A 21,190-nucleotide genomic window follows, 5' to 3' on the forward strand; every position below is an offset into this window, starting at 1 on the left:
ATTAGTTTAAGTCTATTTATATATGCAAATTGCTTGCCATAAATTAATTTAAAACTAATATGGATTTATTGATAGTACTCTGCTTCTAGAGTTTCTGAGAACACTCGTTCACATCCCCACCATTCCCACCAAAATAAAAGCTGTAACCCCAGTAAAGTCCTTTGTAGGAATTATCTCCAGCCTTGTAGCATTTGTTTTTTATAACATTAATTGGCGCATCCATGCTCCCATTTAGACCTGACCCTGCTTCATATTTCACTGCAACTTGCCTAAAATGGCAACTATACAGCTCCCCATTGTCTCCGTTTCCCATAGCTGGCATATTTTGTGTTGTGGTGTATACGATTCCTCCCCAACCAATAACTTCACCTCCATTCTTCAGATATGTGAACAAACTGTTTGGCCAGTACCCAATTGTTTTCCCATTTTCGCCATACACGAGCCACCAGTTCCCTGTTTCCTTATTCTGTAATAATCAAATTACCCAATCAAGAAAATGCAGTTTTCGATGACAGAGATGAACTTAGTAAAGATGGGAATGTTTGTACCAGAGATTTACCTGATTGATTTCCAGTGAGATGTAATATTGAGTTCCACCGACAACTGAAACTGGTTCAAGGACCATCCCCAGTGCTATTGTGGTATCAGTTTGGACGAAACTTGAACAATATGTGTTGTAGCAACCATGAGAAATTCCACCGGCGGCTTGATGAAGAAAATGTGTGAGCAGTTTTGATTATTACAAGACCGAGACCAAGATAAAGAAGAAACACTTACCCCCCAAACAATATATAGGCGAGTGCGACTGTCCTGGAAGAGATCTATATTGACCTGGAATAATTTGCAAAAAATTAACTCAAGGAGCTCTTCAGAAATTTCATAAAACTAAGTTTTGGAGAATATATATGTATGTTTGAAAAAGTAGGGCTGACGCAGAGCCCTGTCAGCGTAAGTGGTCAGGGATTAGGTAAGTCCAGCAGCCATTTAGACGAAGCCACGTCGCACATTAACGAAAGCGGCACGCTCTTGCCAGTGCAGTAGGTGAGCGCCAAGCTGGTGAAAGGCTGGAGGCTATCCACGTGTCCAATCCCTGCAAGAATCGAGTAAATCACTCAAGCATGTGAATAACGGGACGCAAGGAAGGATTTGCACGGCAATTTGACCAACTCCCTAATTTAGTAATCATTACCTCAATTCATTCCACTATAAATAGAGGACTCTTCTCCCGTTTGTGGGATTAACTAATTTCTCTCTAGAGTAGTAGATATACTCTCTCTCTCTCTCTCTCTCTCTCTCTCTCTCTTTCTTTCTCTCTCTCTCTCTCTCTCTCTCTCTCTCTCGTAATCTTCTGTAAATCAGCTCGCTGAACGCGACCTGATCTCATATATTAATACGATACCAGTGGACGTAGGATTCACTTATTGAAGCATCCGAACCACTTTAAACACCGTTCTTTACTCTTTATTTAGCTCAATACCCCCGTACAAGTATGTCCTCTGAGTCGGTTCAGCATTTCCCACCTGCGTTTAGTTGGTGTCAAAATCACGCATCAACAGTTTGGAGCTAGAAGGAGGGCCTGATTTAGTATTTGTCTTTCATCAGGAGAATCTCTGACTAATCGGTCCTACAAAAGCAAATGGCTTGCCGATTCGAACCTGAGCGAACCAATCATGGTGAGGAAGAGATCCCCTAGGTGCAAGAGGACACTTCTTTTGAAGTACCCCTAGTCCCGTAAAATCTCGTGGGGGATATCCTTTCGAGCTCACGGCTTGATCCAGTCGTCATGAGCTACCTGGAGAGGTTCAACATACTCTCCAAAGAGTCAATTAAAGGCTGGACTGTTTGGATCGGGTCGCGCCACCCAAATCAAATGAGGCGGTGCCATCGCAAAAAACGTATGCAGGTTGCATGAAAGTGCGAAAAAGGGCGATAGCCTGTGCCGAACGTACTGCAATGCGTCAAAGAAAGGAAAATCAGGTGGCGAACAATGGGCCTAGAGGCTCCGAGGGACCAGCGAACACCGACCGCACCCTGAGTAGAAAACCCGTGGCGCAAAGACTTGGTGACATGTCGCGGCCCGAGCTGTCCCTTGCCACGTCGTGCGAGCACTCCTACAAAAGTGCAAGGTGAGGAGATTCCCACTATCGCCAAAATGACGACTCCGATCGTCATCGTGCGGGAAGTTCCTACTGTCTGTGGGTCGGTTCGCACCACCGCGGAGGTCGGGAAGGTTCCCCGGATCATTCATCGCCATCGCATGATTTTAGCCAACATGTGTCAAGAGCGGCCGAAACTATTGGCTGAGACGAGGTGAAATCCGACCTTCAAACTTTCCTCAACCGCAATTGCGAGGGTCAAACTCGCATGGGGGAAAGCAATCCCCAGATGGCTCCGTTGCCTCAGATTGAGGAGCTACAACGAGCCCTGGATCAACTAAAGGCTTAGCAAAATGAGCAAAGGCAGGTCGTAGAGGCGTCTTCCTTTTCTCCAACTGTGTTAGCCGCCCCTCTCCTATTTAGATTCATAATGCCCGATATGCGGGCGTTCGATGGGAATTCTGATCCGCAAGATCATTTGTACGGATTCAACGACCTGATGGAACTTCACGAAGTTTCTAACTCGGCAAAATGTCGATGCTTGGCAGTGACTCTTCGTCTCTTACATCTCATGCCAAGCGATGGTTCAGGTCGCTCTCGGCGGGATCAATCAGCTCGTGGAATCAGATGAACTTGATATTCTTGAGACACTTCCAAGCGAACAGGAAGTTCTTAATGCCTTTGAGCTACCTTAGCAACATAAGGAAAGAGAGGGATGAATCCTTTCAACCCTACATCGACAGATTCCACATAGAGCTCCATAAAGTAGCTCACACTCCCGAAGAGTCCGTTCGAACTCTCGTCATCGTGGGAGTTCGTCCACAGACAGATCTGTGGAAGGAGCTGCAATCAGAGGACGATGTTTTTCTCACCTGCTTCTATAGCCTTATGGAGAAATACCTCTGTATTGAGAACTCTGTGGTAGCGCTCAGCCGCCACGACCCTGGTCCTTTGGGCAGTACACCAGGTCGGGGGGGGGGGGGGGAATAAGAAGGCTGATTGTCGATGGGCTAACGATGATCAGCGAAAATGAAAGAAACAGCGGTTTGAGCCTAAGAAGTCTTATGCTCCGGTTCCTCGTCGATCATGACAGGAATCAAAATACTCGTTTGAATGCATCTGTATCGGCCATTCTTGACAAATCAGAAGAGGCCGGCCTGCTCAGAGAACCTGAGACCATGAAAAATCCCCCTTCAGCTAGAAACAGTAAAAAGTACTGTCGTTATCATCGGGATAATAGGCATCCCGATGAGTGCCGAGCTCTCAAGTAGGCAATCGAAGATCTTATCAAGTAGGGGCATTTCAAAGAGTATGTTGATGACTCTGCTCCCGTAAGGGAGAAAAATCGAGAGGAACCAGGCAAGAAGCGTCGTGATTGCAAGGGTATCTGTAGCATGGGGATAATCTTTGGGGGACCACACCTCGGGAAAACTCGTGAGGTTCGCAACAAAGATATGCTCGCGCAACCCATCACGACCCTATCCGTGTAATGAACACGGCGCAACGACTGTCAAAGGTTCGCAGAGAAGAGGAAATCACTTTATCCGAAAAAGATCCAGTCCGATTGCATCATCCCCATGATGATGCTCTCATCATCACGCCCCAAATAGGGCGCTGCGACATCCACATAATGTTGGTGGATAACGGAAGCACTGTGAACATCCTGTTCCAATGAGCTTTTGAAAGAATGAAATTGGATGAGGCCGACCTGAAGCCCGCCTTAATCCCCCTATATGGTTTTACAAGGGATCACCTGATCCCTAAGGGAATGATCTCGTTTCCAGTCACGTTGGGTGACTTTGACGAGGTGACCAGGGTCACTGAATTCTTGGTAGTGGATTGCCTCTCCGCTTTCAATGGCATCCTAGGGCGACCTCTACTAAGAAACTTCAAGGCAGTCACTTCGATCTACCATCTCAAGATGAAGTTCCCCACCCCGACAGGGATAGGGGAAGTAAGCGGATCTCAGCGCGCATCTCGCGACTACTATGTAAGGTCAGTACAAATGGCGTGCAAAGGAAAAGGCATCCCCCATGGCATTCCCAAACTGGCAATGACGATCAATCGGATCGAACCACAGCCTGGCCTAGCCGAGGATAATATGGATCCTCGTATCCAGGAATGCCCTTCCAGTGGACCAGTTGAGGATCTAACGGAAGTGTCAGTCGACCAGAATGAGCTGAGCTGAGCTGAGCTGAGCCGAGTGTTAAGGATTGGAAGCAATCTCAGCCCTTAGCTCGCTAATGACCTGACTAGCTTCCTTAGAGAAAATATTGATGTGTTCGCATGCACGCATGCCGATATGGTCAGCCTGGACATCATTTGCCATGCCTTAAACATCGATAGTGAAGCCAGACCGGTCCGCCAGAAAAGAAGAGCGATGGATCCAAAGAGATATGCTGCCTTGAAAATCGAGGTAGATAATCTCCTTCAGAATGGATCCATCCGAAAAGCTCTCTACCCAAGCTGGGTTGCCAACCCGGTTCTAGTAAAGAAGCCCAATGACAAGTGACGGACTTGTGTTGACTTCATCGACCTCAACAAAGCTTGCCCAAAAGATAGATTTCCCCTACCCAAGATCGACCAGCTCGTTGATGCCACCTCCGGGCACGAGCTGCTCAGTTTTATGGACACATGCTCGGGATACAATCAAATTTTGATGTATGAGCTGGACGAAGAACATACCTCCTTTGTTACAGAATGGGGGTTGTATTGTTATAGGGTTATGCCTTTCGGCCTGAAGAACGTTGGAGCAACTTACCAATGACTGGTTAACCGAATGTTTTCCGAGCAGATCGGGAAGTCGATGGAAGTCTATGTTGATGCCATGTTAGTTAAGTCGCATGTTGCTTCAGATCACACAGCACATCTCGCTGAGATGTTCGACATCCTTCAGAAATACAGAATGAAGCTCAATCCCTTCAAATGCTCATCCGGAGTATCCTCAGGAAAATTTCTGGGGTACATGGTTAATTAAAGGGGAATAGAGATCAACCCAGAGAAAATCCAAGCTCTCCTCAACATGAAAAACCCGACCAACCGAAAACAGGTTTAGAGTCTCAACGGGCGAATAGCGGCACTCAGTCGCTTTATATCGAGAGCAACATATCGCTGCTTTCCATTCTTCAATATCCTTAGGGCCAATAAGAAGTTTTAGTGGACTCCGAGTGCGAACAAGCATTCCAAAGCATTAAAAAGCACCTTGGAAAACCACCTCTTCTGTCCAAGCCTCTTTCATAGGAAATTCTGCTCCTATATTTGTCCGTCTCGCAGTACGCAGTCAGTGCAACTTTAGTTCGGGAAGAGAGTCGGATTCAATGGCCGATTTATTACGCAAGCAAGTGTCTGTTGGATGCCGAGATGCGGTATCCAGAAATGGAGCGATTCAGCTTATGCCCTACTGATCGCTTCCAGAAAGTTGCGACCTTACTTCCACGCCCACACAATCCCTGTAATGACCAGTTACCCGCTCAAGCAAGTCCTCCAAAAAATAGAGGCATCGGGTAAATTGCTCAAGTGGGCCATGGAACTGAGTTAGTTCGATCTGTAGTATAGACCGAAAGCAACTATCAAAGGGCAGGCTGTTGTCGATTTCATCTCAGAATTCTCATATCATCCGATAAAGGAATCCAAGCAACAGGCCAGCGAAGTCACCTAGGAAACTATTCAAAACCTGTCGACCTGGAGCCTGTATGTCGATGAATCATCGAACAGGAAACGGGCTGGGGCATGCCTTTTCCTCCTGAGTCCTGAAGGGACTCGCATTCATGGCATTCTCCGTTTCAGGTTTAAAGCGGCCAATAATGAGGCTGAGTATGCAGCTTTGCTCACTGGATTGCGATTGGCAAGAGAAATGAGATCAACAACGATCATCATTCATAGTGACTCCATGCTGGTTGTCAACCAGATTTTGGGGGAATATCAAACCAAGGAAAAAAACATGATCGGCTATTTGAAGAAAGCTAAAGCCACACTCGAGCCGTTTAAGCGCTTCACGATCACGCAGATTCCTAGAGACAACAATTATGTCGCAGATGCCTCGGCAAAGATAGCCTCATCACTGGACTCGGATGTGCCAGAAAGCATTCCTGTTCGATTCATAGAGGCCCCCAGTATCAGTTCGCCCGAACAGGCCGTGAATGCAACTGAATTAGTCTCTTGAATGACCCCCATCATTCAGTATCTCTGAGATGAGATCTTGCCCAACGACAAGGTCGAGGCAAGAACCCTGCGAACAAGATCTGCTCGTTACACACTTATAGGAGATCAGCTGTACAGGCAAGGGTTTAGTGCCCCTCTTCTCCGATGTATAACCGATAAAGAAGCAGATTATATCATGAGGGAGATACATGAAGAAATCTGTGGTAATCACACGGTCGAACGATCCCTCCCCAACAAGGTTGTTCGTCAAGGGTATTACTAGCCCTTGATTCAAGAAGACACCTACAACTTTGTTAAAACGTATGATAAGTGTTAACGGTTCGCAAACGTAGCGCGAGCTCCTTCCCACCAGCTGGTAACCATGTCCAACCCCTGGCCATTCTCCATGTGGGAATCGATCTCATCGGACCCATGCTAGTTGGTAAAGGGGGAGTTAAGTATGCGGTGGTCACGGTAGACTATTTAACCAAGTGGGTCGAAGCAGAGCCGTTGGCCATAATCACCACCAAAAAGCTCAAGGACTTCGTCTTCAAAAATATTGTGTGCCGTTATGGGATAAGAATTGGAGTATATGAGTTGGTGCTCTGCATGCTTAACGTTATAGATCTGATAACGGGAAGCAGTTCGATAACGAGGAGTTTAAGCAGTTTTGCGACGAGCTGGACATCCATAAGAAATTCACCTCAGTCACAAGGCCGCAAGTAAATGGTCAAGTTGAAGTTGTCAACAAAACCATCAAGCACACTCTGAAGGCCAAACTTGGCGCAACAATGGGAAATTAGGCCGACGACCTTCCTGAAGTTCTATGGTCATACAGGACAACTCCGAGAACCTCTACCTCAGAAACCCCTTTTTCGCTAGCATATGGCTGCGAAGCAATGATCCCTATGAAGGTAGGAACCGGTTCACTTCGGAGGGACCTGTTCAACGAGACAGACAATGAGGCTAGTTGAAGAACATCGCAACAAGGCTCAACTAAGAATAGCAGCCTATTAGCAACGCGCGGAAAGGTTCTTCGACTCTAAGGTTAGAAAAAGAGATTTCCAGGTCGGCGACCTCATTTTAAAGGAAGTCATTCTCAGTACTAGAGAACCAAGTGCGGAAGTTTTGGGATCGAACTAGGAAGGCCTATATCGCATCGTCAAAGTGATAAGACCGGGGACTTATCATCTCAAAAGGCTAAATGGTTTCGAAGTACCACGAGCTTGGAATGCTAAACATCTCCGACCATATTATCAGTAATTCCGAACTCAATTTTTCCTTGTAAAGATTTTACCTTTCTTAAATCTTTGTAAATAACAAGTGTATAATTATGTTCTTTTGTAATCATTTTCCCATGTATATAATTATGTTTGCATAGACTTGTTCCAGTGTTATTGTAAACAGTTAGAATGCGATCTCATGTATAACAGGGTACGGAAGTTGTAAGTACTCATGAAAGATTAAGAAAGACATGTATTTATTCATTAATAAAAAGGAAAGTACACAAGCGAGCGGGAAAAAGACACCAAAAGTAAAAGTAATCATTAGCCTTCATCCCCAATTCTCGAAGGTGCGACCTCATCGTCCCCAGGCTGATTGTCGATCACCTAGCCGACCGCGGGCTCCCCTGGGACATACTCCGGATGCTCTTCCAGGTCAAGTCCTCGGGCGGCCTCCGCTGCATCCTCATTGTCAAGCCACGCCATTGATCTAAGGATGTCCTGGTATTCCTTTGGGAGATCGGATATATCCATTTTGGGATTCTTCGGCCGTAGGGTATAGATGGACTGAATTGCCCATTCAGCAGCCTTCTTCTCGATCTCCGACTCTTATCGCTGCATCTTTCCAGTCAGCGAAGTGATTCTTCCCTGACTAGCTTGAAGTTTGGCCTCAAGTGCCCACCATTATTTCTCAGTGGCCTCCCATAGCTCGCCTCTTTCATGCTTTGCTCATAAGGCCCGTCGGGAGGTTGTTTTCAGCTCCTGGTCTTTCTCGCCAGCCTCCCTGGTGAGTCTGGCCACTGTCTTCTGGAGCTCTTTTATCTCCTCTCTGTGCTTCTCTAGCTCGACCTTCTGAAAGTCCACCGTGTGAAGAGCAGCATTCCTTTCATTCAGGTACTGGTTCACCGAAACAGTTGATAAGTCTTTCTCTACTTCAACGGCTTCTAGGTCCCGTTTGAGCCCCGCGTTCTCTTCTCTCAGCGCGACCATCCCCTCGGCAGCTCCCAACTGGATCTTTTGTAGGGACAATTGCATAGAGAGCAAAGCCTGTGAACGAAAAGAGTAACAAGTTAGTTTCCTTGCTACTGAAAAGAATAAATGTAAAGTCCTCGCCGAGGACAACTCGTTCTACCTTGCTCAGGTGCTGGATGGATGTGGACATCAAGTCCACAAGATTGGAAGCCACGAACTTCTCAAAAGCCTCCGCGAGCCTGCATTCCAGCAGGATAAAAACCATCGGCTGCAGATGATTCGGAAGTTGTCCCATCGAGCCTAGCACAGGAGTGTCCATGCCCGCGCCTCTAACAGGAGTCGTATTGCCCGTCGATTCCTTGCCCGGTCTCCTCCCAGGGTTCGTGACCTCGCTCTGCCTTGTTTGCGGTTCCCCCAGAACAATGGAGATGTCGGTGCACCCTTGGCAAGCCCTCCCAAGCGGAACGCTTGGTAAGGCTACGACCTTTAGGGCTGAACGCCCAGACCCTCCAGTTAGGACTCTGACTCTTCAGTCCGAAGTTGCTTTCGCTTTTTAGACTTTTGGGCCATGGTCTTCTGCTTCGGGCAAACAACCGAAGGTTGAGGAACCCCAATAGGTCATACTGGAGCACCCGTCGGAGTCCTTCAGGGGGGGACCGTTGGGAGCAGCTCCAGTTGGTCCGGTGGCGCCTACTCGGGGGAAGGTGAACTGCCTCAGTCGTGGTGATCTGGACACTTTAGGAGGCATGGTCGCTGCATGCGAGCATCGTTAGCAAAATAGTTCGCTACATGAAAAATCCAAAAATAAGCTAAGGTTATGAAGCTTACTCGATGTGGTCTCTAGGGTCGCTTCGGAGTTGAAGAAACCATACTTCCGTAAATTTGTGGTTGTCACGACCAATCTTGCGTCGCAACTCTCTTCGGGCAGAAAGTCGAAGGTGGTGATCCTGTCTGAATCCTCGAGGAGCATTAAATTGGTCGTTTTGTTAACTACGAAGAAACAAAAAGCTCATTAGCAAAGAACAAAAGTAAGTTCGCAAACACAAAAGAAAGGAGAACCTACTTGGCTCCTGAAAATGGCAAATGCCATCATGACAAAAGAAAAAGAACTTCCTCTCGTATGCCCCTACGTTGCTCGGGTAACTATGTATTCCCGCTTCGATGGTAGGTCGCTTGGAGAGATAGTAGGAATCCTTGTCCTTACTTTTTTTTTTTCAGAATGTACGAGCAACCGAGCTCTACTATGGTTAGCTCGCCCAATCCGTTTTCGCCGCACGCGATGTACGCAGCCACGACTATCATATACGCGTTCGGTGTAAGCTGTAATGGTGCGATCATGAAATGATCGAGGATCGACCTGATAAAAGGGTGGAAAGGGATCAACCCTCCACTCTTGAAAATATTCTCGGAGATCACAACCATCCCTTGTGGCAGACTCCGAGCTGTGTGTACCTTATCTCGAAAGACCTCCATGCTGAGAGCGTATTGGTCTATCACCTTCTGAATATCCTCGGAAGTAATCATCGACATGATCTCTTGAGGGGGACCCGCAGGAGCATCCTGCACAGGCGAATTGGTCCCTTCCTCAGCTCTGGTTGTTGGGGGGTCCATTCTACTGCGGTATGCAAAAGCGACATGCAGGGAATCATTTAGTCCTCGTACACTGTTTCGTACGATGATGTGGAGGAGAAAGTAAAAAAGCTTCCTCCCTTAAACCCTAGAAAAACCCTAACAGAATACTTTTAGAGCCACCATCAATGGCTCAAACCCAAGGATAAGATTTCGTCTCCGATCAACGAATAGCAGGCTATCATCGCATGGCAACTATCGAAACCAAGAAATAATAAAAGTGGCAGAGAAACCATCCTTACCTATTGGAATGAGAAGATGAATCCTCCTGCTTCGAATATCAAGCGCGCACCAGTCTGACAGACCAAGAACCAAGGTCACGAAAATTTCTTGCTCTCTCTAAGAAGATGAATATTGTGACATTGCCTAAAGTGAGCTTGGGGTTTTATAGTGAAGGAAGTGGCGCCTTGGTTTCCAGAAGTCAAACGATATTTGGGCAAAAAACGCATCTGACCGTTGATCGCGACCACGTGTCACGAATCAATTGAGAAGAGTGACCGTCACTCTTCGAGAAACCAAATCGTCGTTTTCTTTCATTGAAACACTCAAGCGACGACATGTTTTCCCTCCTCCACATTGCATGCGCCCACATTCATATTTAATGCTCTGATAGGGAATGTCGTTTCAGCATGGCGCGCATTTAATGCGCATGCCTGACACTTATTGTGCACAGGACACGTCTGTCAGAGTAAAAGATATTTTATTAAATGCATCAGCTATAAGAGTGCAACGGATAACATCTGAAGAGGTCGTTATATATAACATTCCTCGTCTTATGTCGGTCACGAAGCGACGTGACTCTTCAATCTTGTCTTACAACAGTTGCGAAGCGACGTGACCCGTTCGGTGAAAATTCCACTAAGTGCAATAAGGTCGTAGACCTCGGTCGAAAACTAGTCATCGTTATGGCACTAAACATAGTCTAAGGATAGGTCGCTGACCCTAAAGAGCAAGCCATGTCAGGTCGCCTACGCAGAAATGTTTCTTCGACCTCTTTGAATCTAGGTCGAATCGACCAGTATCTCGTCAAACGTATCAAATCAAGGCATAATATGTAGTTTCCAAGGTTCGATTCTCAAACCTTAAAAACTAGCGGACTTCTGTTATGCTTGAAAAAGTAGGGCTAACGCAAAACCCTGTTAACGTAAGTGGTCAAGGCTTAGGTAAGTCCAGCAGCCATTCAGACGAAGCCACATCGCACGTTGACGCAAGTGGCACGCTCCTGCCAATGTAGTAGGTGTGCGTCAAGCTGGTGAAAGGTTGGAGGCGATCCACGTGTCCAATCCCTTCAAGAATCGAGTAAATCACTCGAGCAGGTGAATAACGGACATAAGGAAGGATTTGCACGACAATCTGACCCACTTCCTGATTTAGTAATCATTACCTCAATTCATCCCACTATAAATAGGGGGCTCCTCTCCTGTTTGTGGGATTAGCTAATTTCTCTCTAGAATAGTAGATACTCTCTCTCTCTCTCTCTCTCTCTCTCTCTCTCTCTTGTAATCTTCTGTAAATTAGCTTGCTGAACATGACCTGATCTCATATATTAATACGATACCAGTGGACGTAAGATTCACTTATTTAAGCATTTGAACCACTTTAAACACCGTTCTTTACTCTTTATTTAACTCAATACCCCAGTACATGTGTATCTTCTGAGTCGGTTCAATAGTTCCCACATGCGTTTAGTTGGTGTCAAAATCACGCATCAACAATGTATACCATCCATCCAACCCTGATTGTGCTGAATGAATCAGCAGGACCACCTTCAATTGCAATTACGGATGAGCTAAATTGTCCAGGTTCGACTGCAGGATTGCAGATACTAATGTATCCAGCACCTCCATGGTACACTGTACTTTGTTTCCGTCCCAAAAATTCCTGCAAACTAAAACATGGAGAAGGATTACTGCTCAGAAATGTAGTGTGTTAACATTTGCAAATACTTGTAACTTACTTTGGGCTTGATTATATCATCTGCATTTGCCTGATAAAAACTTGGAAAAAGTTTTCTGAAACTGGTTTTTGCTCTTAACAGTTCTTCCTTTGTTGTCCTCCGAATGGGGACGGTTCCTGATGGACATTCATCATCCAAGCCGATATATACTGATGAAATTCCTGATGGCCTGCTGGCCCTAGCATTGATGAATTCTGAGCAAAGCTCGGCCTAGTCTGTGAGGCAATCACATTAGATGATCAGTATGGAAGGTTCAAAATTAGATTATTAAATATCGGTTCAATCAAGAAGAAATTTTTCGTTTGGAGGGATTTGTATTTAGGCTTCAAAACGGGCTAACTATCCAATGGAGTGATATGACAACCTTATTAGGACACAAGATCCATACGGTGAAGAGTTTGTTATATCTCACATCGTTAGTGAATGAGTATGAGATTTACTTTATAAAGTTTTATTCATCGTAACTAAGTAAATGCATTTTAGGAGACATACACTTAGGTAGATCGACAATTTCTACTTGGTTAGACCTGAATCTCAGAGATGCACCACTTGTGAAACACTTAATCCCAAAACTTGAACTTATAGAACCCAAAAGACAAATGCAGCTATAAAAATTGAGTAATACTAGCCTTACAAAGAGACATACAAAGAAGCATATAAAGAGACAAATCTAACCTTTAAATTTCTTTCTTTTAAGGGTTGGATTTGTCTCTTTGTATGCCTCTTTGTAAGACTAGTATTATTCATAAAAATTTTATGCTTACACTATGTACAGAGATTAAGTTAAAGAAAGAAATGGACCTGGATTTTGTGATCTTTAAGCAAGGGATGGTCAAGAGATGGCTGTTTATATTGATCCACACAATCGTAAATGTCTCCATAGATAGTCTGCAACAAAATTCAATTATCTAATAAAATAGTATTACCAATTAGCTCGATAGATAAAATTTCTTGTAAACATTAAGAGGTCTTGAAATCGAATCTCGCCTCAAACAACTATTGATTGTCGATATCTTTGTAAGTCCGTTTAAAAAAAAGGAGTAATATAAAGTATAATCGAGTACCCTGATGGTCTTCACAGCAGGCTTATTCAAGGAGGCAAGCTCCCTCTCCAACTCCAAATTTTCTTCAATTGATAGAGCTCTGATTTTTCCTTGACTAACAATAAGAAATAATGTAAAATAAATGATTAAAGACATTAGTAAAACTCTAATTTCGCCCATGAGATCTCAGTTCAAGGACCCTGCAAGCTTAATCATTATATATTCCTCTAATTATATTCATATTCCTTTGCCGGATTGTCACATTTAATTGACTTAATTATTTCATTTAAAGGTAAAACTAAAATCCGGGTTTCATTCATGAAAATAAGAACCTATAAATGTCAATCCAAGTTTATAGTTACACTCAGATTCGTTGTACTTCTTAAAAAGGAAAAAGAAAATTAACATGTCTTTATGAGGCCTGGCTGTAATTACTCAATAATCATAATCTAATTTAAACTTAAAAAATGTTATACATGCATGCAAACTATTTATATTGAGTAATGCATGAATACTGTCAGTGTCAGATCACCCATTTTAATTTCTGTACATTAATTTTTTATTTTTGTTGCTCAAATTACATGATTTTACCATTAATTTGTATAATTTCGTATAAGAGTTGAAATTTAAAAATTCATAATATTTATATTTTAGTTAAAATTATAAATGTTATTAGAGACTGAAATGTTGGTGAACACTGGGTTAATTAAGTGTAAATTACTTTATTGATAGATCACCAAGACCCATCACGCAAGTTCACAGGATGAGAAAGAAAGGGAATAATTAAGAATAATACTATATATACAACATTTTTATACAACATGACGTGAAAAAAAAATGATTGGGTGAATTTTTTTTTTATTTATTTAAAATTAGCCAATCACTTTTGTTAACTTCATGTTATATGAGAAATGTTGTATGTGTAGTATTAAAAAATGGGCACAGGTCGGTCGAGTCAGGGAATGGAGTCCCTGTCCTCGTAATCGGCTCTTGGGGAAATACCTCTCGAGTTGTCAACGAATAACGAATGCCCCCCCCTGAATGGTGAGTAAGCCCCACGGGTAATTTCCCCCCGAATGGGAAGTAGTCCCCCTAGGGAATTTTCCCTGCAAATGGGGAATAGTCCCCGTTGGATCATTTTCTAATTTCTATATAAATTTTATCAACTTAATGCCTTAAATATCTTAAAGAGTGGGGAACTTGCAATTGCCATGAGTCCAACAATTATCCAAATACCCAAAATAAATAAAATAACAACTAGAAAATGGCTAATTAGTTTATATGTTAAGTTAAACATAATCTTGCATAGGACATAACCTACATTCAGAACCTTTTGTTCTGAAAATCCCAAAAAATCATTTGAAGCTAATTATGTATGAAGAATATGTCAATTTGAGAGATTAATTGTTTAATTGTGGAGTTTTGGACTTGTGACTTCATACATCTAAGATTAAGAGTTTTAATTTCTATGTAACACCAAACTTGGTCTTACATTTAAGATTAAGAGTTTGAGTTTCAATTTCTATTAGATTATGTTAATATGTTAATAGTTTATATTTAATTTACAAACTATTAAATTAAAATGTATAGTAGCCCTAGCATTTGATGAATATGTTTTCTGAGCGAAGCTCAGCCTAGTCTGTGAGGCAATCACATTAGATGATCAGTACTAACTATGGAATGTTCAAAATTAGATTATTAAATATCAGTCCAATCAAGAAGAAATTGTCCATTTAGAGGGATTTATATTTGGGCTTCAAAACGGGCTAACTAACCAATGGAGTGATATGACAACCTCATCAGGACACAAGATCCATATGCTGAAGTGTTTGTTACATCTCATATAGTTAGTGAATGAGCTTGGGATTTACTTTATAAAGTTTTATTCATCATAACCAAGTAAATGCATTTTGGGTGATATACACTTAGATGAAACCTACCCATACAGACAATTTCTACTTAATTGGACCTGGATTTGACAAATGCACCACTTTTAAAACACTTAATCCCAAAATTTGAACTTATAGAAGAACCCAAAAGAGAAATGCAGCTATAGAAATTTCATGCTTACACTGTGTGCAAAGATTAAGTTAAAGAAAGAAATGGACCTGGATTTTGTGATCTTTAAGCAAGGGATGGTCAAGAGCTGGCTGTTCATATTGATCCACACAATCGTAAATGTCTCCATAGATAGTCCGCAACAAAACTCAATAAGGTTTAGTGTTTTTTGGAAAGAGATTATGAAAACAGCAACACAAGTAGTATTTTTCATTTTACGGGGAAAAAACAAATATCTGGAAAATGAAATTTAACTGGCCCTTATTGTTTGTTGGAGCTGCATTTCAGTGTACAGTGTTGGAGGTCAAGGTAATTGAAGGGCATGGAACAACAATTGATGTTGTGTTGGTCAATGGTGTGCTTCATGAGGGAGATCAAATTGTTGTTTGTGGCTTGCAGGCAAGCATCGATTAACCCACTCCCCTATTTGGCATAAAATCTGATGTAAAGCTGTTTCTAGATTCTCACGACTAAATTTCATTTTAGGGACCCATTGTTACCACAATTCGAGCTTTATTGACGCCCCATCCAATGAAGGAACTCCGAGTTAAGGTAAGTTTTTTCTTTTCAAAGTTGTTCCTCATGTGTCATATATTTCTATTCTCTGTTAAGTAACACTTCTGAATCGTAGAAAGGTGTATTGTCACTTAATGAGTAGTGTACATCAATAGATGAAGCTTTACATGCTCTTCTTGCATCATATTAGTAAAGCATTTTGATTTCAATTGGATGGACTTAACTGATAAAGCTTTTAAACACTTTGAAAGGCAAGCATGCACGAAAGCTGTTTTGTTGGCTTTAATGATAGTGAATTATCTACAGGATTGAACATGTGCATATAACACTTTTGATGTAAAGATCGGTGAGTGTTAGTGCTCCTTCAACCATTAGCACAATTGCATGGTGGAATAATGTGCTATATATTTGGGAGTCTTTAAGAGTCACAAGTTGGTGGAGAATGGGATGTAAATATGAGTATGATTTAAGAGATGAAACCACGAGTACGAGGTGAGTTGATTTAGTGACCAGTTCTGTCTATTATTAATAGCCTAGATTGTAGATATCTTAGGTGGAAGTTGTTGAAGGGCCTTTATCCTGTTAAAATCAGTGTTAGAGATGTATGGTTGGAGAGAGAGTCAGCCCCCAAATGGTTTTTTTAGGGACCTGAACATTACCCTTCAATGAGAAACTAGGCTCTGTTTGGTTCACAATTTTGTGTTTTTGGGAAAAGTTTTTTGAAAAAAGTTAAAAAAAAGTTGAATTGGGCGGTATTACGAGGTAGGATTTATAAATTATAAAATACCCCCTATGTTTATTTTTTTACAAAACACCCCTTATATAAAACATTAAAAGTTAACAAACACCCCCAATCCCCCCTCAAATACGGACAGCGCGGCCACCACCACCGGAGGGTGGCCGGAGTCGCCGTAACAAAAACATTAAAAATATTAGGGGTATTTATTGAATTAACATTTAGGGGATTTAAAAAATGTTGAATAAAGTTGAATAATATTGTGAGTTTTTGGGTATTTTACTGTTTAACTTTTTGGGAATACTAAAAAGTATTCCCAAAATCCAACCAAACGAAGCCTAGAATCTATAATTATATTTGCTTCTGTGTTTGGGGAGGGCAGTGCATTAGGTATGTCAATCTCATAAATAAATTAGCAATTTAGGTTCAAATTTGAACGTTTGGACATTAGGGTGGCATCCTCCACATACATTCTTTTAACTAGTGGTTATAACCAGAATTTTGAAGTGGACTTCTTGTGCTCATTTGCATTCATTGCGGTGACCTCTTTGCACTCTGTGTTTATAGATCAAGCGTTTTTCTTCTGTCCCGGAGATGAAGCCTCAATTATTTCATGATATACTGGGAATCCATTAGAGATGCCTCCTGATTGTTTTCGGATTGTCTTTCGAATACAACAATGCGGTGATATACAAGATGCAAATACGCAAAGCAAGTATTGAGGCAAAAAGCTGAGAATTACCGTTGGCTATTATGTGGAAAATGTCAGGTCTTCTAGCATTTCAAGTTTTGTTAACAAATTTTTCACTGATGTTTTGAGATGAATAAAATGTTTAATGGTTTTTGTTGTGAAATACAAATCCAGTATAAAACTCTTTTATACATTCATTCTAGTTGCAGGAGCTCTTGTTTTCTGGAAATTATTACTCTTTTACACCCCATGAGATTAGTTTAAGTCTATTTATATATGCAAATTGCTTGCCATAAATTAATTTAAAACTAATATGGATTTTTGATAGTACTCTGCTTCTAGAGTTTCTGAGAACACTCGTTCACATCCCCACCATTCCCACCAAAATAAAAGCTGTAACCCCAGTAAATCCTTTGTAGGAATTATCTCCAGCCTTGTAGCATTTGTTTTTATAACATTAATTGGCGCATCCATGCTCCCATTTAGACCTGACCCTGCTTCATATTTCACTGCAACTTGCCTAAAATGGCAACTATACAGCTCCCCATTGTCTCCGTTATAGCTGGCATATTTTGTGTTGTGGTGTATGCATTCCTCCCCAACCAATAATTTCACCTCCATTCTTCAGATATGTGAACAGACTGTTTGGCCAGTACCCAATTGTTTCCCATTTTCGCCATACACGAGCCACCATTTCCCGTTTTCCTTATCCTGTAATAATCAAATTACCCAATCAAGAAAATGCAGTTTTCTATGACACAGAGATATAGCTTAGTAAAGATGGGATGTTTGTACCAGGGATTTACCTGATTGATTTCCAGTGGATGTATATTGAGTTCCACCACAACTGAAATTGTTTCAAGGACCATCCCCAGTGCTATTGTGGTATCTGTTTGGACGAAACCTGAACAATATGTGTTGTAGCAACCATGAGAAATTCACCCGGCGGCTTGCTGATGAAGAAAGCATGTAGCATTTTGATTATTACAATACCGAGACCAAGATAAAGAAGAAACACTTACCCCCAAACGTATATAGGCGAGTGAAACTGTCCTTGAGAGATCTATATTGACCTGGAATAATTTGCAGAAAATTACTCAAGAGCTCTTCAGAAATTTCATAAAACTAAGTTCTGGAGAATATATATCCATCCATCCAACCCTGATTGTGCTGAATGATCGCAACCACCTTCAATTGCAATTACGGATGAGCTAAATTGTCCAGTTCGACTGCAGGATTGCAGATACTAATGTATCCAGCACCTCCATGTACACTGTACTTTGTTTCCGTCCTGTAAAAATTCCTGCAAACTAAAACATGGAGAAGGATTACTGCTCAGAAATGTAGTGTGTTAACATTTGCAAATACTTGTAACTTACTTTGGGCTTGATTATATATCTGCATTGCCTGATAAAACTTGGAAAAAGTTTTTCGAAACTGGTTTTTGCTCTTAACGTTCTTCCTTTGTTGTCCTCCGAATGGGGACGGTTCCTGAGGGACATTCATCATCCAAGCCGATATGTACTGATGAAATTCCTGATGGCCTGCTGGCCCTAGCATTTGATGAATTCTGAGCAAAGCTCGGCCTAGTCTGTGAGGCAATCACATTAGATGATCGTATGGAAGGTTCAAAATTAGATTATTAAATATCGGTTCAATCAAGAAGAAATTGTCCGTTTGGAGGGATTTGTATTTAGGCTTCAAAACGGGCTAACTATCCAATGGAGTGATATGACAACCTTATTAGGACACAAGATCCATACGGTGAAGAGTTTGTTATATCTCACATCGTTAGTGAATGAGTATGAGATTTACTTTATAAAGTTTTATTCATCGTAACTAAGTAAATGCATTTTAGGAGACATACACTTAGGTAGATCGACAATTTCTACTTGGTTAGACCTGAATCTCAGAGATGCACCACTTGTGAAACACTTAATCCCAAAACTTGAACTTATAGAACCCAAAAGACAAATGCAGCTATAAAAATTGAGTAATACTAGCCTTACAAAGAGACATACAAAGAAGCATATAAAGAGACAAATCTAACCTTTAAATTTCTTTCTTTTAAGGGTTGGATTTGTCTCTTTGTATGCCTCTTTGTAAGACTAGTATTATTCATAAAAATTTTATGCTTACACTATGTACAGAGATTAAGTTAAAGAAAGAAATGGACCTGGATTTTGTGATCTTTAAGCAAGGGATGGTCAAGAGATGGCTGTTTATATTGATCCACACAATCGTAAATGTCTCCATAGATAGTCTGCAACAAAATTCAATTATCTAATAAAATAGTATTACCAATTAGCTCGATAGATAAAATTTCTTGTAAACATTAAGAGGTCTTGAAATCGAATCTCGCCTCAAACAACTATTGATTGTCGATATCTTTGTAAGTCCGTTTAAAAAAAAGGAGTAATATAAAGTATAATCGAGTACCCTGATGGTCTTCACAGCAGGCTTATTCAAGGAGGCAAGCTCCCTCTCCAACTCCAAATTTTCTTCAATTGATAGAGCTCTGATTTTTCCTTGACTAACAATAAGAAATAATGTAAAATAAATGATTAAAGACATTAGTAAAACTCTAATTTCGCCCATGAGATCTCAGTTCAAGGACCCTGCAAGCTTAATCATTATATATTCCTCTAATTATATTCATATTCCTTTGCCGGATTGTCACATTTAATTGACTTAATTATTTCATTTAAAGGTAAAACTAAAATCCGGGTTTCATTCATGAAAATAAGAACCTATAAATGTCAATCCAAGTTTATAGTTACACTCAGATTCGTTGTACTTCTTAAAAAGGAAAAAGAAAATTAACATGTCTTTATGAGGCCTGGCTGTAATTACTCAATAATCATAATCTAATTTAAACTTAAAAAATGTTATACATGCATGCAAACTATTTATATTGAGTAATGCACGAATACTGTCAGTGTCAGATCACCCATTTTAATTTCTGTACATTAATTTTTTATTTTTGTTGCTCAAATTACATGATTTTACCATTAATTTGTATAATTTCGTATAAAGAGTTGAAATTTAAAAATTCATATATATTTATATTTTAGTTAAAACTATAAATGTTATTAGGGAATGAAATGTTGGCGAACACTGGGTTAATTAAGAGTAAATTACTTTATTGATAGATCACCAAGACCCATCACGCAAGTTTACAGGATGAGAAAGAAAGGGAATAATTAAGAATAATACTATACATATAACATTTTTATACAACATGACGTGAAAAAAAATAATTGAGTGAAAGTTTATTTTTTATTTAAAATCAGCTAATTACTTTTGTTATCTTCATGTTATATGAGAAATGTTGTATGTGTAGTATTAATAAAAATGGGCGCCAGTGAGTCAAGTCGGGGAATAGGGTCCCCGTCCCCGTAATCAACCCTCGGGGAAATTCCCCTCGAGTTGGGGTGTCAGGGGATCCCCATCACCGACCCACGGAGAATATAAATCTAATATATATATATATATATATTAGATTTTTTAATTGTTTTTTTTAACTTGGTTTTTTATTAATATTTTTTTTTAATCAATTTAGAGGTTACTGGTTATATAATATTTCCAATGTTTAATATTAATCAATCTCTTTCAAAAAAACCAATAAATAAATAATTTAATAAATTTTGACATTGGATACAATTTGGAGTTTTGGACTTGTGACTTCATACATCTAAGATTAAGAGTTCTAATTTCCATGTAACACCAAACTTGGTCTTACATTTAAGATTAAGAATTCTAATTTCCATTAGATTGTGTTAATATGTTAATAGTTTATATTGATAATTGAGTTTTGTTGCAGACTATCTATGGAGACATTTACAATTGTGTGGATCAATATAAACAACCAGCTCTTGGCCATCCCTTGCTTAAAGATCACAAAATCCAGATCCATTTCTTTCTTTAACTTAATCTTTGTACACAGTGTAAGCATGAAATTTCTATAGCTGCATTTCTCTTTTGGATTCTTCTATAAGTTCAAATTTTGGGATTAAGTGTTTTAAAAGTGGTGCATTTGTCAAATCCAGGTCTAATTAAGTAGAAATTGTCTGTATGCATTTACTTGGTTACGATGAATAAAACTTCATGAAGTAAATCCCAAGCTCAT

The 21,190-nt window shown here is 40.9% G+C and overlaps 3 protein-coding genes across 3 annotated transcripts; all 3 read right to left on the reverse strand.

Annotated features, from left to right (window-relative positions):
* Positions 1-85: 85 nt before the first annotated feature.
* Positions 86-625, reverse strand: LOC116143341. The gene is made up of 2 exons (XM_031428791.1): positions 560-625; positions 86-466 (listed from the first exon to the last, which is right to left on the reverse strand). The coding sequence occupies exons 1-2, from the start codon at positions 623-625 to the stop codon at positions 86-88; spliced, it is 447 nt and encodes a 148-aa protein (XP_031284651.1).
* Positions 626-11,761: 11,136 nt separating this feature from the next.
* Positions 11,762-17,682, reverse strand: LOC116143342. Its single transcript, XM_031428793.1, has 5 exons — positions 17,393-17,682; positions 13,082-13,175; positions 12,819-12,905; positions 12,018-12,227; positions 11,762-11,941 (listed from the first exon to the last, which is right to left on the reverse strand). Exons 1-5 carry the CDS (start codon positions 17,680-17,682, stop codon positions 11,762-11,764), a joined length of 861 nt encoding a protein of 286 aa, XP_031284653.1.
* A 3-nt stretch (positions 17,683-17,685) lies between these two features.
* Positions 17,686-19,695, reverse strand: LOC116143343. The gene is made up of 7 exons (XM_031428794.1): positions 19,679-19,695; positions 19,501-19,594; positions 19,238-19,324; positions 18,441-18,552; positions 18,084-18,134; positions 17,868-17,965; positions 17,686-17,772 (listed from the first exon to the last, which is right to left on the reverse strand). Exons 1-7 carry the CDS (start codon positions 19,693-19,695, stop codon positions 17,686-17,688), a joined length of 546 nt encoding a protein of 181 aa, XP_031284654.1.
* Between the last annotated feature and the right edge of the window lie 1,495 nt (positions 19,696-21,190).

Source organism: Pistacia vera, unplaced genomic scaffold, assembly GCF_008641045.1.
Source record: "Pistacia vera cultivar Batoury unplaced genomic scaffold, PisVer_v2 Contig43, whole genome shotgun sequence".
NCBI classification, from domain to species: Eukaryota; Viridiplantae; Streptophyta; class Magnoliopsida; order Sapindales; family Anacardiaceae; genus Pistacia; species Pistacia vera.

Coding starts and splice junctions, on each gene's coding strand:
- LOC116143341 (XM_031428791.1), bottom strand. CDS start 625: ATGGTCCTTGAACCAGTTTCAGTTGTCGGTGGAACTCAATATTACATC. Junction 467..559: donor TCTCACTGGAAATCAATCAG/GTAAATCTCTGG, acceptor TGATTATTACAG/AATAAGGAAACAGGGAACTG.
- LOC116143342 (XM_031428793.1), bottom strand. CDS start 17,682: ATGGAGGTGAAATTATTGGTTGGGGAGGAATGCATACACCACAACACA. Junction 12,228..12,818: donor TTAAAGATCACAAAATCCAG/GTCCATTTCTTT, acceptor CTCACAGACTAG/GCCGAGCTTTGCTCAGAATT. Junction 11,942..12,017: donor ATGATATAATCAAGCCCAAA/GTAAGTTACAAG, acceptor TTTAGTTTGCAG/GAATTTTTGGGACGGAAACA.
- LOC116143343 (XM_031428794.1), bottom strand. Junction 18,553..19,237: donor TTAAAGATCACAAAATCCAG/GTCCATTTCTTT, acceptor AATGTCCCTCAG/GAACCGTCCCCATTCGGAGG. Junction 17,966..18,083: donor TCGCCTATATACGTTTGGGG/GTAAGTGTTTCT, acceptor CATATTGTTCAG/GTTTCGTCCAAACAGATACC.